This window comes from Polyodon spathula, chromosome 4, assembly GCF_017654505.1.
Source record: "Polyodon spathula isolate WHYD16114869_AA chromosome 4, ASM1765450v1, whole genome shotgun sequence".
In the NCBI taxonomy this organism is placed as follows: Eukaryota; Metazoa; Chordata; class Actinopteri; order Acipenseriformes; family Polyodontidae; genus Polyodon; species Polyodon spathula.
In genome coordinates this window covers 62,889,877-62,906,156 of record NC_054537.1, presented here as the reverse complement: position 1 = coordinate 62,906,156, position 16,280 = coordinate 62,889,877, and the positions used below count along the sequence as shown (strand labels likewise).

Here is a 16,280-nt window from a genome sequence, read left to right as displayed (position 1 = left end):
CAGAAATATTCCTAGTAAAAAGTAAAGCATGAATATGTACCTAATATACTGGCTCTATATATTTAAAAAAGTACGTAAATGTGACAAATTAATTTTCTGATAACATATTATTTTGCCTCCAAAATGTTAATGAGTTTAGGATTTCTATTAGAAATGCCATGTACTGAGCAACTCCACAAAGTAGCAATAAGCATAAATCTTTCTTCAAGTCAGTAAATTAATATAGTGTGCCCAACAGAGAAATGAAAAAATGATGAGATGTGGGAGCTGATGTTCAGATGTGAGAAAGATACATCAAGTAGCAGGACAGATTCAGAAGCAAGGAATTAAAAAGAAATAACCTGCAAGAACAAACATGTAGAAAGAGAGTTTGTTATATTATGGACAATAATATGCATATTTCCCTATCAACTATGAAATGTAATCATTACCTCATGGGTATTTATCCCTAAAGATCCTGTAATAGGTATAGCAAAGACAGCTCATCAGAGCCCGTGACGCAGTCGTGTCCGCCCCCGAGGGCATATGTAGACTGCAGATACAGATCTTATAATTTTCCCTTTCATTCGACCTGAGAGAGACTTTTGTTCTCAAGCTGCTAGCTTCATTTGGAGTTTAAAAATAAAATGTTGTTTTTGTTACGAAAATTCTATTAAATTAATGATAATCGAATTGTTACTGTGTTGTGTGAGAATTTGTTTCTCTGTGTGTATATTTTTCACAAATACGAATGCAGTTGCTGGGCTACAGCAGTCCTGCATTGGACAGAGACGCGCACTTTGGGTTAAGCTGCTTGCAGCCTTCCCCACAGTGTCTCGTTGCCACGTTAGTTCTGCTTGCGGAATTAGTGCGAAGACTCTTAGAGTTCTAAAAGTAGGCTTTCCTCAGTTTTCTGACTATTTGGTTAGCCTAGAGCGTTATAGGAGGGCATCTCTAAAATCACTCCCATGGAAACTGTAGTTCTATTACGGTATGTCTCAATTATTAACGTTTTGACGTTCTTAAACAGGGCGCCCAGAGACTAATTCATATTTAAATAATTTGTATACCTAATTCACTACATCACCTTATCAGTATGTTAAGAAAAAAAAAGATGTTTACTGAAAATGAACTTCGTCTGGAATGGTTGAGAAATTCTTATCAGGAGTCTACCCCAAATGCATACTGGCAGTTTTTACTGAAGTTACAGTAACTTGAAGATCAAATTTCAATTACAGAACAATCAAAAGTACATTTTAAAGTACTGTGCATTTTATTGAAAATAAAATTATAAGTGAACTTTTTAAAAGTATACATTGCAAATTAATTGCATTTGAAACCTGTATTTGCCATTTGGATCGAGGGCATTTTTAAACCGCTAAAGGTGTCCTCACTATTAGGTATTGAGCAAATTGGAAATGCTGAAGACTTACATCCACAGTTTGCTGTTCGTAGGCCTGTATTTTTTCAGAATGGTTGACAAGGTTTTCGCGGGAATCTTGAAATCTGCAGCAATGTCTTTTTTTTTTTTCTTATATGGTGGCGTATTATCCATGCTTTTAAGCTGATTCATGGAAATTGCACTGATGCATGAGCACTGTGGTAACACAAAATGCAATAGGATCAAAACAACACTAAATACAGTACAGGGGTTCTAATCCAGATGCAAGTTTATACATTTCACAATATTCTTTACCTTCAGCTTCATTTTATTCATATTTTCCTAAACAGTTCACACTAACAGGAAATTTCTGTACAGTGAATTCGTATTATAAGAAGTAATTTCCAATAAGCAACTCCTAAATTTGTCCAGGACCACATAGAAAATGTGTACCATGAGAAAATTCATCAAATCTGATTTTGTTTTAACGAGAATTAACTATTTTATTTGTGTTTGTAAAAACTGTCTTTAACCAATGCCTGTGACCAGCCAGCATTCTCCTATTTATATGAATCTCAGAAAGACAAGACAGCCCTTCCTGTCCTTGTAAGGCTCCCAAATTAATCATTCGTCTCTGGCTGGCTTTCCCAGCACTGTACTTGGAGCTGTAATTGATAAGCCACACACACATATGCTTTGGAAAGCTGTCACGCATTTACTGCATGTTCTCATCGCCGAACAGAAGACAAAATTATCTTTCGCTGATATTCTTTAAGAATGAGGCTATCTCCTGGCTGGAGATGCAGTACTGAGTGTCCTGTTGATATGCAGTGCCTTTTAAATCTGTTTTACTGTGAATAAAATTACTTTTAAACAGCACGTGTAAAATAAACAGCTTGTGTGAAAATAAATTGGACCTGACGCACCTGACAGTGCGGTTACCAATTTGTAATATTTACATGAATGGTACATAATAAACAACTTGTATACAACAGTTATTTTTTGTGCAAGTGCATGTGTTTACTATAGCATTTGTAGGGACACCTGATGGAAACCATTAAAAAAAAAAAAAACGATGGAAAGAAACAAACGCTCCAGTATATACCGGCCCTCTTATGTTGGTTTCCATAGAAACATAACCCAAAGAAATCCAATAGTAAATAAAACTTAATTTAGACATACCGTTACTAGATTTGACTAAATGTACTCATACAACAGCCAACCAGAGAACTAGTCCCACTAAAACCCAGAAAGTAATTGCAACCAAGCAGTCCCACCCTCTGGCTCTCTACAATATTATAATAAAACATTTTCTTTACAGAAGAAGTAATGTGCCTGTATTCTGAAGCTTATCCATTTTGTATCTGTCACTAGTTTTAAAAGAAAACTTGAGGGAAAATGTAAAACCAGGATACATTTGGAGTAATATTTATTATTTTAAAATAAACATGGGGTTGTTATTCCATTAAATACGATCTTAAATAAGGTGGTAACCTTGGAAAATATACAAGTACAATACAAATCTGTTTTTATATAACGCCATTCACTCCATGGCATCCCAGAGTGCTGTACAAAACAAAATATCTCATACTGTGTGTACAAAACAATCTAGCTTCAACTAATTGTATAAACTTAAAAAAAAAGTATGTTTTCAATTTAGACTTAAAAGAATTAAACATTTATTTTCAACGAGTTTGTACCCATCCATGATTGGATCTTAGTTAAACAATGCATAGATTTGTTTATCATCAGCATAAAGAAATGAAAGCCAAGATTGTATTTTCTAACAATGTCCCCAGGAGGTAACATGTATACACTGAACAACAAAGTGCCCAAAACAGAGCCCTGAGGAACGCCCAACTGTAGAGTACCTATTTCACAGGTGCAGTGTCCCAGTGAAATTAATTGGCGATGGTGAGATCGATAGGAAACAAACCAATCTATAACTTTCCAGAAAGACCAACATGAGATTGCAGACAGTTAAACAATCTCAGGATCAGGGGTATCAAATTCTTCAGAGATCTAACAAAACAATAATTGAAAGCATACCAGAGTCTGTAGCAATATAAAGATCATTGCAAACTCTCAATAAAGCAATCTTAGTACTATGACCTGAACGAAAACCAGATTCTCCAGCAAATCATTACTGCTGATAAAAAGAAAGTTGGTCAGCAACAACTTTTTCAATTACTTTGGTAAAAGTATAGGACAATAATTTCCTAAGACCTTAGGAGAGAGATCAATGGTCCAAGCTTCGATCTTCGTGCAATCCCCTTGCTAAATTTGTGCCTCGCAAAAAAATAGTGCTTTGGCACAAAATGAGAAATATTCCAAAATGGCACAAAGCAGTTGCGAGACACTGGAATATAGCAGTTTTTTGAACAATTCGCAAATCTGTTTGTGCCTCACAAAACTGTCTGTGCATTCACTACCAATATAGCAACTGCACACAGTAGCCAAGCGAGAATGCAGAATGATGGAAGTCACCATTAGTAACTGATAATGCCATTGTTTTATTGAATACAGAAAGTATTGTATCACGATGAAATACTATATAAGTTTCTTTAAAGGCCAGCTGATCCGACATAGCTGTTTTTGAAGTAATTTTTTTTTTAAAAAAGGCTTTGGATATTGTCTTTTTTTTCTGAATGTTTTTTTTTTTTTTTTTTTTTATGTAAGTCGTGCCGTGACGGTCTAGTCACAAGTCAGGGAAATGCCTCTTGAATTAGAATGACAGAGAGGTAGCTTTGTGTCTGCAGCTGTAACTATAGTGAGAGAATATAAAAAAGCTGGAAGGTTTCGTATGAAGTGGTGCTGGGTAGGCTATAGAAGAATATTGTTAAGTGACCCCTAGGAAAGGTTCCCATTATCACTGTGTGTAGTGTGCAATGTAGGTTTGCTTAGGGTTAAATCCACAAGCTGAACTATTGGATTTTGGTACTGGCACATAATCCTGTATGACATGGTAAATTTACTATGCATGTTAACATCATGGTGTGATACACTGCTGAATGAAAGAGTTGAGTTAGTGTGATACAGTATGTGTATGTAGGCTTCAAAAGGGTCACTACAGGCAGTATTTTGATTATATCATTGGTTTGTTCTGTGTCAGTTTGTAAAACCAGCACTCTGCATTGACCAGATAAGACCAAGCATGTGTGGTGGGCATGAAGTTAAGGTCATGAAGGGCAAGGCAATGTTTCCTTCGTTGAGCGTGAAAAGTCAGGGGCACCAAGGCAGTTCTAGGGGGCAAAATGGCAAAACATAACTCCAACCCAAGGGCACCAAGGTGATTTCATATTCATTCATAAAGCAACAAAAAATAAGTACAGAGAGCCTATTATGTTGATTAAATTTTAATTCAAACAAATATAAAGCAATGTTTCCTGAGTGATTCAAACACTAACTGTTATTAAAAATAACAAAAGCAAAAACATTTGTAAAAAATAAAATGGTGTAAAAAAAAATTTTTAAAATTTTATTTAAAAATAACAAACTTTCATAATGTAAAAATGGAAAAGGGTAAACGTGCAAAAAAAATATTTTGGGTATTTTTTATTTTTTTTTTACTAAACTCGGTCAAAATTTAGCCATAACAGTAGTAGTCTTATGAGTTGTTCAATCTGCAGTGTCTGCACAACCTGTACAAAAAATTCAGCTTTCTATATATATATATATATATATAAAATTCGTCATGCAGTAGAGAGCGCTCTGCATCACAATGATAAACAGCAGGATGTACATAATGTTAGAAATGTTAGATATTTACATTTGAGAGACTGTATATAGGTTCACAGTTCTTGAAATTTACAGTTGCAAATGATTTACAGTTTTGTTATGGTGCATTGCTGGACACTCAATTCAACCATACACATTCTAACCCCTTTAGTGAAAGCACATGTTTTACTAGTTAAAAACCAGAACTATGTAATGTAGTGAGAATGTATTACACAAAAATAAATGAAAACAGAAATTGATGCACTTTCATAACTCAGGGAGCTACTACTTGAACCATGTCATAGCTGTTTTTTTTTTTGGTGTAAGAATTTGAGCAAAACTAATAATTATCTACCTATTGTGTGTTCATTTTTAGTGTTGGTGTTTTGGGGGGAAATAACACTGAATTACAAAACAGCAATGGTCATTGAAATGTCTTTATCGTGGCTTAGTGCTGGGAGGTTCACAGTTAAAAGAATGGCAACAATAACACGTTATGATAATTAGTCATTTTCAAGCAGGACGAGATTAGACAGAATTAAACTGAATTGTGACAGAACAAGCCAGCTGATGTTGAGCAAGTTTGTGAATGGGTTGTGGATCAGATGTGTTGAGGGACACTGGCGGCAACGATGGGCCTGCTTACTGGCAACTTTTGCTGTAAGTTTTTTTTTGTTTGTTTTTTGTTTTAATTTGAAAGGCATCGCTTCAAGCAGCTTGAGCACTGCGGCAATTGCTGCCTGTGCCATCGGTTATTTTGCGCCCTGTATGTGGATATACCCCAGAGCATCAACAGTACGCCAGCCCTGTATATGACAGATTTTGTTTTCAGTGAATGATTATATTGCCACTCATATTACATATAATGTATTTATGCAACACAGAGAAACACTAGATTGACAGTGGCAAGTATAGTCAAAGTGTTATTTTCTTTTTGGTTTCTGCTGAAATTCTGGTGAAAAATGGTACAAATCTGCTAATATTACGCTATCCGGGTCTCATCAGCTCTGAGGAGTCGTTGGCTGGAAGGAGTAGGTTTCAGTGCACTGATAATGATGTGTGTGCCTTGTGTTCCGTAGGGTGCTGTGATAACGCCAGCAATGGACCACACCATGTCAATGCCGCCAGCCAGTATGATGGGTCCTCTCGCTCAACAGATGAATCATCTGTCTTTGGGTACAACAGGAACAGTAAGTTACTGGATGGATTTTTTTTTTTTTAATTTAGTGTCTGTCTTTTGGTAAAGCACTGGAGAAATCCCCTGTGTGCATCGTCTACGCTGGCTGCACCGGGTGGGTTGTGTTTTAGCATCTCTAAGTGTTCGAAGGTTTGCAATGGATACACTTCTTTGTTTGTAGTCGAACAGGAACGTTTAACCTTAGGAATTTTTTTTCCTTTGGTAGTTTAGCATAAAAGATGGATTTATTGTAGATTTTTTTTAAGGTGAAATGTTGATAGTGAGCCAAAAAGCATGTGGGTAGAAGCACAGAACACTTCAAATAAAGTTCCTTGAAGTATTCCTTGACTGTAGAATTGAAGAACTACAGAATCATCTAAAGTGATTTCCTTAGGTAACGGCATCGTTATTCTTAAATGTAATACTTAAGTTGTTTTCTGTAGCTGAACACTGGTCTTTGTAATGGTTAATTCTGCAGTCTGCGTTTAGTGCTGCAACCAATTATAAGTGTGTTCCCCTGACCACAAGTCCCTATTGGCTTTTTGTGGATTGTGTGATTTAAGGCCTGTGAGGTAAGGCAGATCGTGTACAATGTCTCACATACAGTATAAGTTAATAACAGTATTTTAAAATCAACTCTAAAATTTACAGGAAGCCAATGCAAAGAAACCAACACTGGGGTGATATGTTCCCTTTTTCTGGTTTTAGTCAAGATTCTAGCAGCAGCATTTTGAACCAGTTGCAAACGTGACAAAAAAAAATAACACATTACAATAATCAATTCTGGAGGATACAAAGGCATGTACTGGGCTGTGCAGGCTATAGCGCCCCTCCAAACGAACCAAAGAAGAGCTCAGCCTTGCTGTAACGTTTCTTTCAGCAGGTTATACAGCATCTGTGTTTTGCTGCACACCAGACTGACAGCTGAGAGCTCCCTCGGTCAAAACTGCGGCGCGAGCAAGGGGGCGTGGCTACTAGACTGCATGTTCTGTGATTGATTGTTTATGTTCCGTTAATGTGTTAGGCACACTGGAATTGAAGACAAAAGGAAAGAACTGTAGGGGAGGCGTTAATAATGTCGGGTTCATACTGTCATGGAAATTATGGAAAAGACATGGAATTTTAAAACAGTGATTTCTAGGCCTGGAAAGTATTGTTAAAGTCATGGAAAAATTTCTTAGAAAAGGTTTATACTATGTGCTGTTTAAGACTACCGTTTTTGTTTTTTTCTGTCTGTTTCCTTGGCTGTTTCTGCAGATTTTATTTCTATTTTCTGTGGTTGCTAAGTAACGAACTTAGCAATGAAGGCATATACGTCATTGCTTAACCATTGCCAGAAAAGCGAGGGGGTATATATTTTTTTATCATGGAAAACTGTAAAAATGTTTTTGCAGGCACTTGATTTTTGTGACTGTAACTTGATTGAGACCGTAGACACCTAACCCATAGAGCACAGGGGAGGCAATGCTGGTATATTTTCTTGCTCAGTAGACACTATTATTTTGTTATGGTTTTTCCTTTGAAAAAAGGAAAGTCATTCAAAAGACGCCAGAAGTCTGATATTGATTTTAAAAAAAAAACCACACAATAAAACTGACCCTACATGAACATTGGTTTGACCCAAGTCTGCACTGCACTGTTTTGTAGCTGATGCCAGCAGCAGTGTGCCTGCAACAAGGTGCGGGGCAGTTTTGGTTTGGAGACTACAAAACAAATATGTATTAAATAATATAGGCTAGGTAGTTGTTAGTTTAGTTGTTTTTTATTATGTATTAATTCAGTTATATTCATTAAAAAAAAGACAAGAAAAAAGAAAAGAGTCTTTTCTCTTTGTATATATAAATTATATATTTTAATATATATAAAGATATATTTCTATATATATAAATATATATATATATATATATAATATATATATAATATAGTATAGATATATATATATATATATATTCTTCTAACTTCATTTCAAAATAACAAAATCATGGTTTCACTTTAGTGAAGTGTACTAGAATGGTTTCACATACCTTTCTGTCCTTATGTATTAAATATTCTCACAAAACATGAAACGCAGGAGTGCATAAATAAAGGAGATATATTACTTTATACCTAAAAGCCTCGGCAGCAGTCACATTGACGGCCACACAGAAAACAGTTGTATTGTGATTATACAGAACGGTATTCTACTTTATTATTTACCAGTCCCCAATGTGCTTAGCTATAAATCTGATTAGTCTCTACACTCCTACTCTCTGCCTGAGGGAATGACTGACAGTCTATTGTTTTTCGATCAGCCTTTTCAAAGGCTGGTACCTGCTTGTCAGCTGTGCTGTTTTGGTCAGTCAATTAGCATCGGGACTTGTGAAAATAAATACCAGAGACTGTGATGTTTTACAGCGCAAGAAAATATGGAGTTGATATTTAGGATCAGATGGCACGGAAGTATTATGTGAAATCTGGCTCCCGACAGTGTCCTGTTCAAGTGTTTTACAACGTATTGGACCTAGCAGCCATCAACTCCTGGGTACTTTACACAGAATGCATGGAGAATAATTTACCAAGGAGAGAATATATTTTACAGTTAACACAGGAACTTTGCAAGAAGCATTTGGAACAGAGGGAGACTGCCAAGCGTGTACCTATAGCTGAAGCTGCCAACCCTGCTGAGAGCCACAAGAGACATCAATGCCAGGTTGGCAAGTGCAATAAAAATAAAACTTCAGGCAGCTGTGCCCTGAGCAGAAAGGCGGTGTGGAGAAGCGCATTATCTGATTGTGAACAGCCTTAGACTCAAAGTAAAGGAATACCATTTTGTCAAAAAAAGAAAAATAAATTAGACTTTTTTTTTTTTTATAACTTCTTGTGCTGTGCGCTTCTGTAAAATGTTTTCTAATTTTATTTATCTATGCTCATTTGCTTTTGCGCATCTGATAATAAACCGGTTGCCGCTGAAAAGTTAAAAATGTATTGCTATCTTTTCAGTTTTATAAATATGTATGCTGTAAACAGATGTCTGTTCAGATGATTATTTGTTTACATTTTCTTGATTTGTAAAAAAAATGTTTGTGTGTGTGTGTGTGTGTGTGTGTGTGTGTGTGTGTGTGTGTGTGTGTGTGTATATATATATATATCTTCTTCGCATTTTTCCCACTTACGTGGGGTCTGCTTGTTTGCACAGATTTCTCCACTTCGTACGGTCTGCCTTTCAACCGATCCAGCCAGCACGTAAATGGTTGTCCACAGGGCCGGCAGCCTTCCACACTCAATTCGAGGGCGGTCATTGCCATTGATGTGTCATTGCTGTGGAGCACGTGTCCATACCATTTAGGCGCAAAGGGATCTTCTTGTCACACAGTACTCCAGTGACCTGCCGCCATTTCATCCAAGCGGCACTGACTCGCGTTTTGGCATCTTGGAGGGTAGTGCAGTCGGAGTTGACACATGAGCCTAGATACTTGAACTCGGTCACTTTGTTTAGTTGGACCCCACCAGCTGTGATTGTACCATCTGTTTGATCACCACATTCTAGGTACTCCATCTTCTTTATGTTCAGTTTCACCCCGAATCGTTCAAGGTGCGTCTTCCACTCCTGTACTTGCTTTTGAAGACCGTGTTGCGTTTCACTTGCTATCATAACATCGTCGGCATACAATAGCGTCCATGGATGTGTCATTTGGATATCTTTGGTCACCTTATCCATGCAAAGTATGAAGAGCAGAGGAGACAAGGCTGAGCCTTGGTGGATGCCAACATTGATCGGGAAGGTGTCTGAGGTTCCAGCTGCGCAACGTACTGAGCTAATGGTCTTTTGGTACAGGAGCTTTGTCCAGCTGACATAGGCTTCGGGGACGTGGTGCTGTCGCAGCGCCAGCCAGATGAGATGGTGTGGTACCCTGTCGAATGCCTTCTCCAGGTCGAGAAATGCCATGTGGATCGTTTTCCTCTTCTCGTGGTGCCTTTCCATCAGTAGGCAGGCTGCGTTTATGGCGTCTGTTCCGCAGTTTTTCACAAAGCCGCATTGGTTTGGCGAGATATCGATGATGGTTCTTAGTCTTGCGTCCAGTACACGCTCAAAAATCTTCTTTGTATGGCACAGCAGCCGGATCAGCCTGTAATTGGAGCAGTCTTTTAACGTCGCCTTTGCCTTTCCAAATTGGCACTGTGATGCTGGTTTGGTCGCGCCGGGATTCGGACTCGGCGGACTTTGGCTTCCAACACCAGTAGCCAATGTTGTGGGGCGATGCTGTCGTACGGGATCACTTTGGTGTTGGTGACCATTTTGAGGTCTCGTCGTCTCACCATCCAATAGTCGATCTGAGATGTTCGACCGCTGCTGTAGTAGGTGATGAGGTGTGATTCTCGCTTTTTGAAGAAGTTGTTGGTGATGGCCAGATCCCAGGCTTCCTCTTGCTCTAGGATCCGGGTGCCGCCTTCATTACGGTTGCCGTGTCCTTGTCCGCCATGGTTATGATCGAAATTATCCTTTGCTCAGCCAACATTCCCATTGAGGTCTCCGCCAATGAAAACAATTGATGGCTTGGACGTCGATGGCATGGACGTGCGTTTCGAGGTCGTGCCAAAATTTCTCTTTCTCCTCCTCTGGGCAGCCAGCCTGCGGTCATAGCATGACACAACGTGCAGTGTGCTGGTTCCCATGCTGATTTTGGTGTACATGAGGTGGTCGGTGATTCGGGTTACTTCGGTGACGCTGTCGTGGATCCACTGGCTTACGACCACATCGACGCCATTTTGTGCCGTCTTCTTGCCGTGGTAGATCAGCTTATAGCCTTCTCCGATTTCTCTTGATTTTGCACTGACCCATTTGGGCTCTTGAACGCAGGCGTTGTCCACTTTTCGCTCCTTCAGGGAATTAGCCAGTTCTCGGCTTCGGCCCGTCATTGTTCCAATGTTGATGGTCGCCAGTCAGATCCTTTTTCGCTGTTGTTGTTGATGATGATGATGATGATGATGATGTTGATGATGATGATGGTGGTAATGGACTAGCATCTTTAACCGGCTCCGTCCTTGAGCCGGTAGCCCTCGCCCATTTCTCGCATCGTCCGGGCGAAGACACTGCGCGTTGCTTGCGGGGGACGCACTAGCATTTCCCATATGTCGTTGAGTTGTAGTGTGCATTTTGATGCAACAAGGAATTTTCTTCAGCCGGCTTGTTGCACAGCCTGTCACTGAAGTCCCTCCTCCTCTCACAAACGGGCTTGGGACATACACACACACACACACACATACTGTACGTTTCGGTTTATGTAAAGTTTATGTAAAGTACTCAATAAAAAAAAAAATGATTACATCCGACTGTTTCTCCTTTTGTTATACTATTTACAGTGTTTTGAATACAGCCGTCAGAAAGACTGCTGCGGGGCTTCTAGGTATGAGTATATCTGAGTATAAGGTCCTTATGAGTATAAGGTCCTTCTGGTGTGAAGGTCACCGGAGAGAAGGAATAAGAAAGTTTTTTTTTAAAGATGTTTTTTTTTTTTTTTAATAGTCCGATCTGTTCTTGAACACACCACCCAGCTAATCAATTATTTATATAATTGCTACATAATGCGGTTCAGTGACAAATTTTATATTCTAATGATGATTACACTCATTCAATCCTGGTATGCACTAAAACGGTGCAGCAGGAAATAAATTACGGTATTCTAAGAGGGACAAAACAAAAGTGTGTTTAGCGTACGTTAAATTAAATCTCCCAAAAAATGTACGTGTTAATCGTACGTGTTGTTCTTACATCTTATTGCTAAGGGACAGAAAAGTTTTGACTTAAAGCAATCAACTATCCGATGACCAAACGTGAAGATAACAAAATTGTAAAGAATGAATAAAATATGTTTGTGATTTGCAAAGGGCTTTGTTTATTTATTTATTGTAAAGGGCTGCCTGTGATCAGCCATGCTCTATCCAGTCACTGCCCCACAATGGATTTGTTTAGCAATCTCACAACTATGTGCTTTCTCCAAAACGGCCAACTTCCGGTTCCAACCTACCATCGGTTTGACCTGTCAGTGGGAAAGCGTACCACCGACCTTACACAGCACCCTTTCTGGTCGGGAGGTAGATTTGCAGCTCAGATTCCTTCTCTCCCTGTCACACACCCCTAGAGCATGCACACATTTCTAGTACAGGTGTTCTAGTGACCGCCAATAGCACTTAGAGCTGCCTTGTGTATTTCCTGCAGAGGTGTGCTGCGCTCTTTCTTGCTGGCAGTTAATAAGCTCACCATCACCATTAGCAAAATGGAAGAGAACCATGCCCAATCCATTAGTCACTCGCTGTATTGAAAGCTTATGGGAAATGGGCAGCCCGCCAAGGAATATTGAAGCAGTTTACATTATGGGAGCCTCAGCTGAATATATCACCCTCCCTTCCTTTAAGGAAAAAGAAAATCTGTTATCTATAATTACATCATTTTCCCTCAAGTGACTTTTAACTCAATGTTCTTTTTGTTACCTGTTACATCAAAGTTCCCGAAAATGCTATTTATTATAACCTCCTACTGTTGCAAGGAGACGGAGGCTGGAGTGTGTTGTTTAAGCAATGTAGACACTAACTAACGTCCTGTGCTCTTCTGTTCCAGTACATGACTGCTGCCGCTGCTGCATCTATGCAAGGGACGTACATTCCCCAGTACACTCCTGTGCCTCCAAACGCTGTCCCTGTTGAAGTAAGTGGCAAGTAGAGCAAGCATTTGGATGAAAATGACTTTTTCAATGTTGGGACATCTGGGACATAATTCACCCACGCTATTCACTGAAATGCATGCAGTATTTACTGAGATGCATACACTATATAGAGGTTTGTGTCTCAAGAAGATAATTAGTGCACAGAAAAAGGCACAAGCTAAAACATTTGTCTGTTTGACTGAGTTTATTATATGTTATACCTTGCTTTGTTTTTTTTTTTACTTTAGTTAGTGATACTGTGATATTTGGAATATAATCCTTTTAATATTAGGATAATTGTGTGTGTCTGTGTTTAGGTAAGTTGATACCAGATAGATATTGAGTATATTGAGCTTGCAATACTCTGTATAGCATGCTAATATACATTATACATTTATATTGTCAAAGGAGACTGACAACCATAGATGCGATACTCAAGTCTCCCTGCAGTTGTCACTCTAGAGCAGTGCTGGTTTAGATGACATTGTCACTGCTCTTTTTACCAATCTGAAATAATAATACTCTCCCCCCTCTCTTCTCACTTGCACAGGGAGTTGTTACTGATGCCTCTCCACAGACACTAGCACCTTCATCACAGGACACCAGCGGACAGCAACAACAGATACAGGTGGAAAGCACCAATGAACATGCACCTGCCTATTCGTACCAACAGTCGAAGTGAGTAGTAAAGTAGGTAGACAGACAGCAAAATAATATATCAACAGATAAAGAAGTCAACATAAGATAGATGCATATATATATATATATATATATATATATATATATATATATATATATATATATATAATATATGCATATGGCTATGGCTTATAAGAAGTCGTGGCTGGCTTATTATGAAGTAGACATAAATCGGGGCACTGTGTTCTGCGAATGAGTGGATCGTGTGACATGTCACAGGATAGATTGTTGTATATAAGAGTAGCTGGATTTACCTATAAAATGGGCAGAAGCAAAGATTTATCAATTTTTTTAAAAGAGATGTGTCTGCTGACAGAGAACAAAAGCTCTATCTATCAAAACATCTTCCTTCAAGTCAATTCGGATTAGATAGGGGTGTGCTGCAATGAACTGGGACCATAACAGTTTAGGCAACAGCACCAATCATTTTTAATCAGCATATGCTATTTTATCTAATTGTGAGTTGAAATGTTTAAAAATGTATAATATTGTTATATATAAATTACATATGAAGGCTCTTCAGAATGTTCCTGTTACCAATATTTCTAGTTTTCTGTTTCCTCTCAGATAATAACAAGACTGTTCCTCTGAAAACATTGCCTGAAACCAGGAAACTGCATTGAAGAGGAAGAAGGCTTCCAGTTTGCACCAAAAGAAATACTTGTTCATTTCCTATCTTGCCCAATGACAAAAGTGTTGTAACATACTGTGCATACTGTACTGTTTTGTACAGCCAGTAAGTGGATTTGAATTTTCCATCATTTGAAATTGGTTGAATTAAAAAAAATAATAATAATTTGAATGTGCAGATAGGTTTCGGCAATGATGAGATTTCTGAATCGAGAGAGGAAGCGGGTTTTGAAAAGAAAAAAAAAACAAGGTTGTCTTCCTCAGATATTAAGCTACTCTTCCTTTTCTTTCTTTTTTTGTGTTTATTTGTAGTTTTTTAGAAATGTTTAGGTAAGTCTTTTCTTGAATCTTTATTGCCTTAATTTTAAGGACGTCACACAGTCTTTTCCAAAGTGAGCAGTTCAGCGTCTTGTGAGAAAAAAAAAATGAATGAAAGTCACTTGGACCAATTTAATGGTTCAAGATATTAATAGATGTGGAGAGTTGGAAAAGAAGAAAACTATTAAATGAGCTGTACAGATTTAATAGAATTTATTTTCTTCTTTTGAAGAACATTTTCTTGATTATGAAACAATGGCAACTGACAACTTTTGGAAAATGAGAATGGAATTTGATTTCCGTCTTTGATGAGAACAGGAGAAAAAGAAACAGGCGGCTAGGAGTATTTTACAGTGCTAAAAAAAAAATGGAAACACTGCATCAATGGAAATGCAGCTAGTCTATTGCAAAATGCAGATTTTTTTAATTTTACACAGCGTAAACGCTATTGATGGCTTTAGTGCTTTTTATCTGCAGTCTTTTTTTATGAGCTTTAAAAAGTTTTTGGTCTGCTTTGCTTGTCACATCACAAAAAAAAAAAAAAAAAAACACAAAAAATAGCAGTGCAAAACTACATAGATAAGAGCTTATGCTTAAACCGATTAGTGCAAAAGCAATACATAAGAAATTGTTGACAATTTCTGTAGTCTTTCTTAGTTGTTGATCAAATGCAGCCTATGGATGGCCTATTTTATACCAAAGATGAAGTGACACCCTAACGCTGTTGAGAAGATTGAGGTTTTTTTTTTGTCGTTGTTTTTTTAATCTTTTTTGACCTACATGGCCGGACCAGTTCTTACTTTCATTTAATGGTTTAAACTTGGGAGGTGATTACAGGTATATAATATTGTGGGCACATGTGATGTCCTCCCACCCCCCCCCCCCCGCCCCCCCCCCCCCCCCCCCCCCCCCCCCTCCCTCTCTCCCCTCTCCTCTCTCTCTCTCTCCCCCCCCCCCCCTCTCCCCCCCCCCTCTCTCTCTCTCTCTCTCTCTCTCTCTCTCTCTCTCTATATCTATATCTCTATATATATATATATATATATATATATATATATATATATATATATATAAACACTGAACACAAAGAATTACTATTGAAAACATACCTATGTTTCATGGCTCCACGGATACATTTTTTTCATGCATCAAACAGACAGCCGCTCAAAGACATCATGTTCATTTTCTGTCTTCCTCTACACCTGTGTATTTACATTGTATGTCCAGCTACCTACACCATCTTAAATAGAGATTTTCCAAAATGGAACAGGGTCATGCCAGAGATACCGTCTGAAAAACAATAAAACACACTGCTTACATTTAAATTGCAGATTAATAACAATGTAGGACAATTTAATTCATAGAATGGAAAATACAATATTAGTAATACAATAAACACAGCTTCAGAATAAAGGTGATGATAAATCCAAAACAGAAATTCACCATAAGTTCATCACAAACAAAAGCATTGTCATGAACAGGCACAATGTTGGTAAAATTAATAATACTGAATGCATCATTAAGCACCCCCTACAGCATAAATCTACCAGTGACCATTGACTTCTGTCTGTTTTTTTTTTTTTTTTTTTTTTTTTATCAAATTAAAGTTTGATATTTCTGAATTTACTCTAGCCTGTTAGACGTCAACAAATGGCTAGCACGTTTTCATAAATATAAAAGTATATTAAAGAAAATTGAGTGA

At 37.9% G+C, this 16,280-nt stretch overlaps 1 protein-coding gene across 6 annotated transcripts in view; it reads left to right on the top strand.

Moving 5' to 3' along the window:
• Positions 1 to 15,396, top strand: part of LOC121314718 (RNA-binding motif, single-stranded-interacting protein 3) — a 397,361-nt gene extending 381,965 nt beyond the window's left edge. For 4 of the 6 annotated variants that reach the window (XM_041248292.1, XM_041248289.1, XM_041248293.1 and 1 more), the window contains 4 exons: positions 6,157 to 6,267; positions 12,850 to 12,936; positions 13,485 to 13,612; positions 14,183 to 15,396. In XM_041248292.1, coding sequence (XP_041104226.1) covers positions 6,157 to 6,267; positions 12,850 to 12,936; positions 13,485 to 13,612; positions 14,183 to 14,204 — 348 coding nt within the window. In that variant the 3' untranslated portion in view covers positions 14,205 to 15,396. Of the gene's footprint in view, positions 1 to 6,156; positions 6,268 to 12,849; positions 12,937 to 13,484; positions 13,617 to 14,182 lie in introns of those variants that run through there. The other 2 variants (XM_041248290.1, XM_041248295.1) reach the window with 2 other exon arrangements.
• The last annotated feature ends 884 nt before the right edge of the window (positions 15,397 to 16,280 follow it).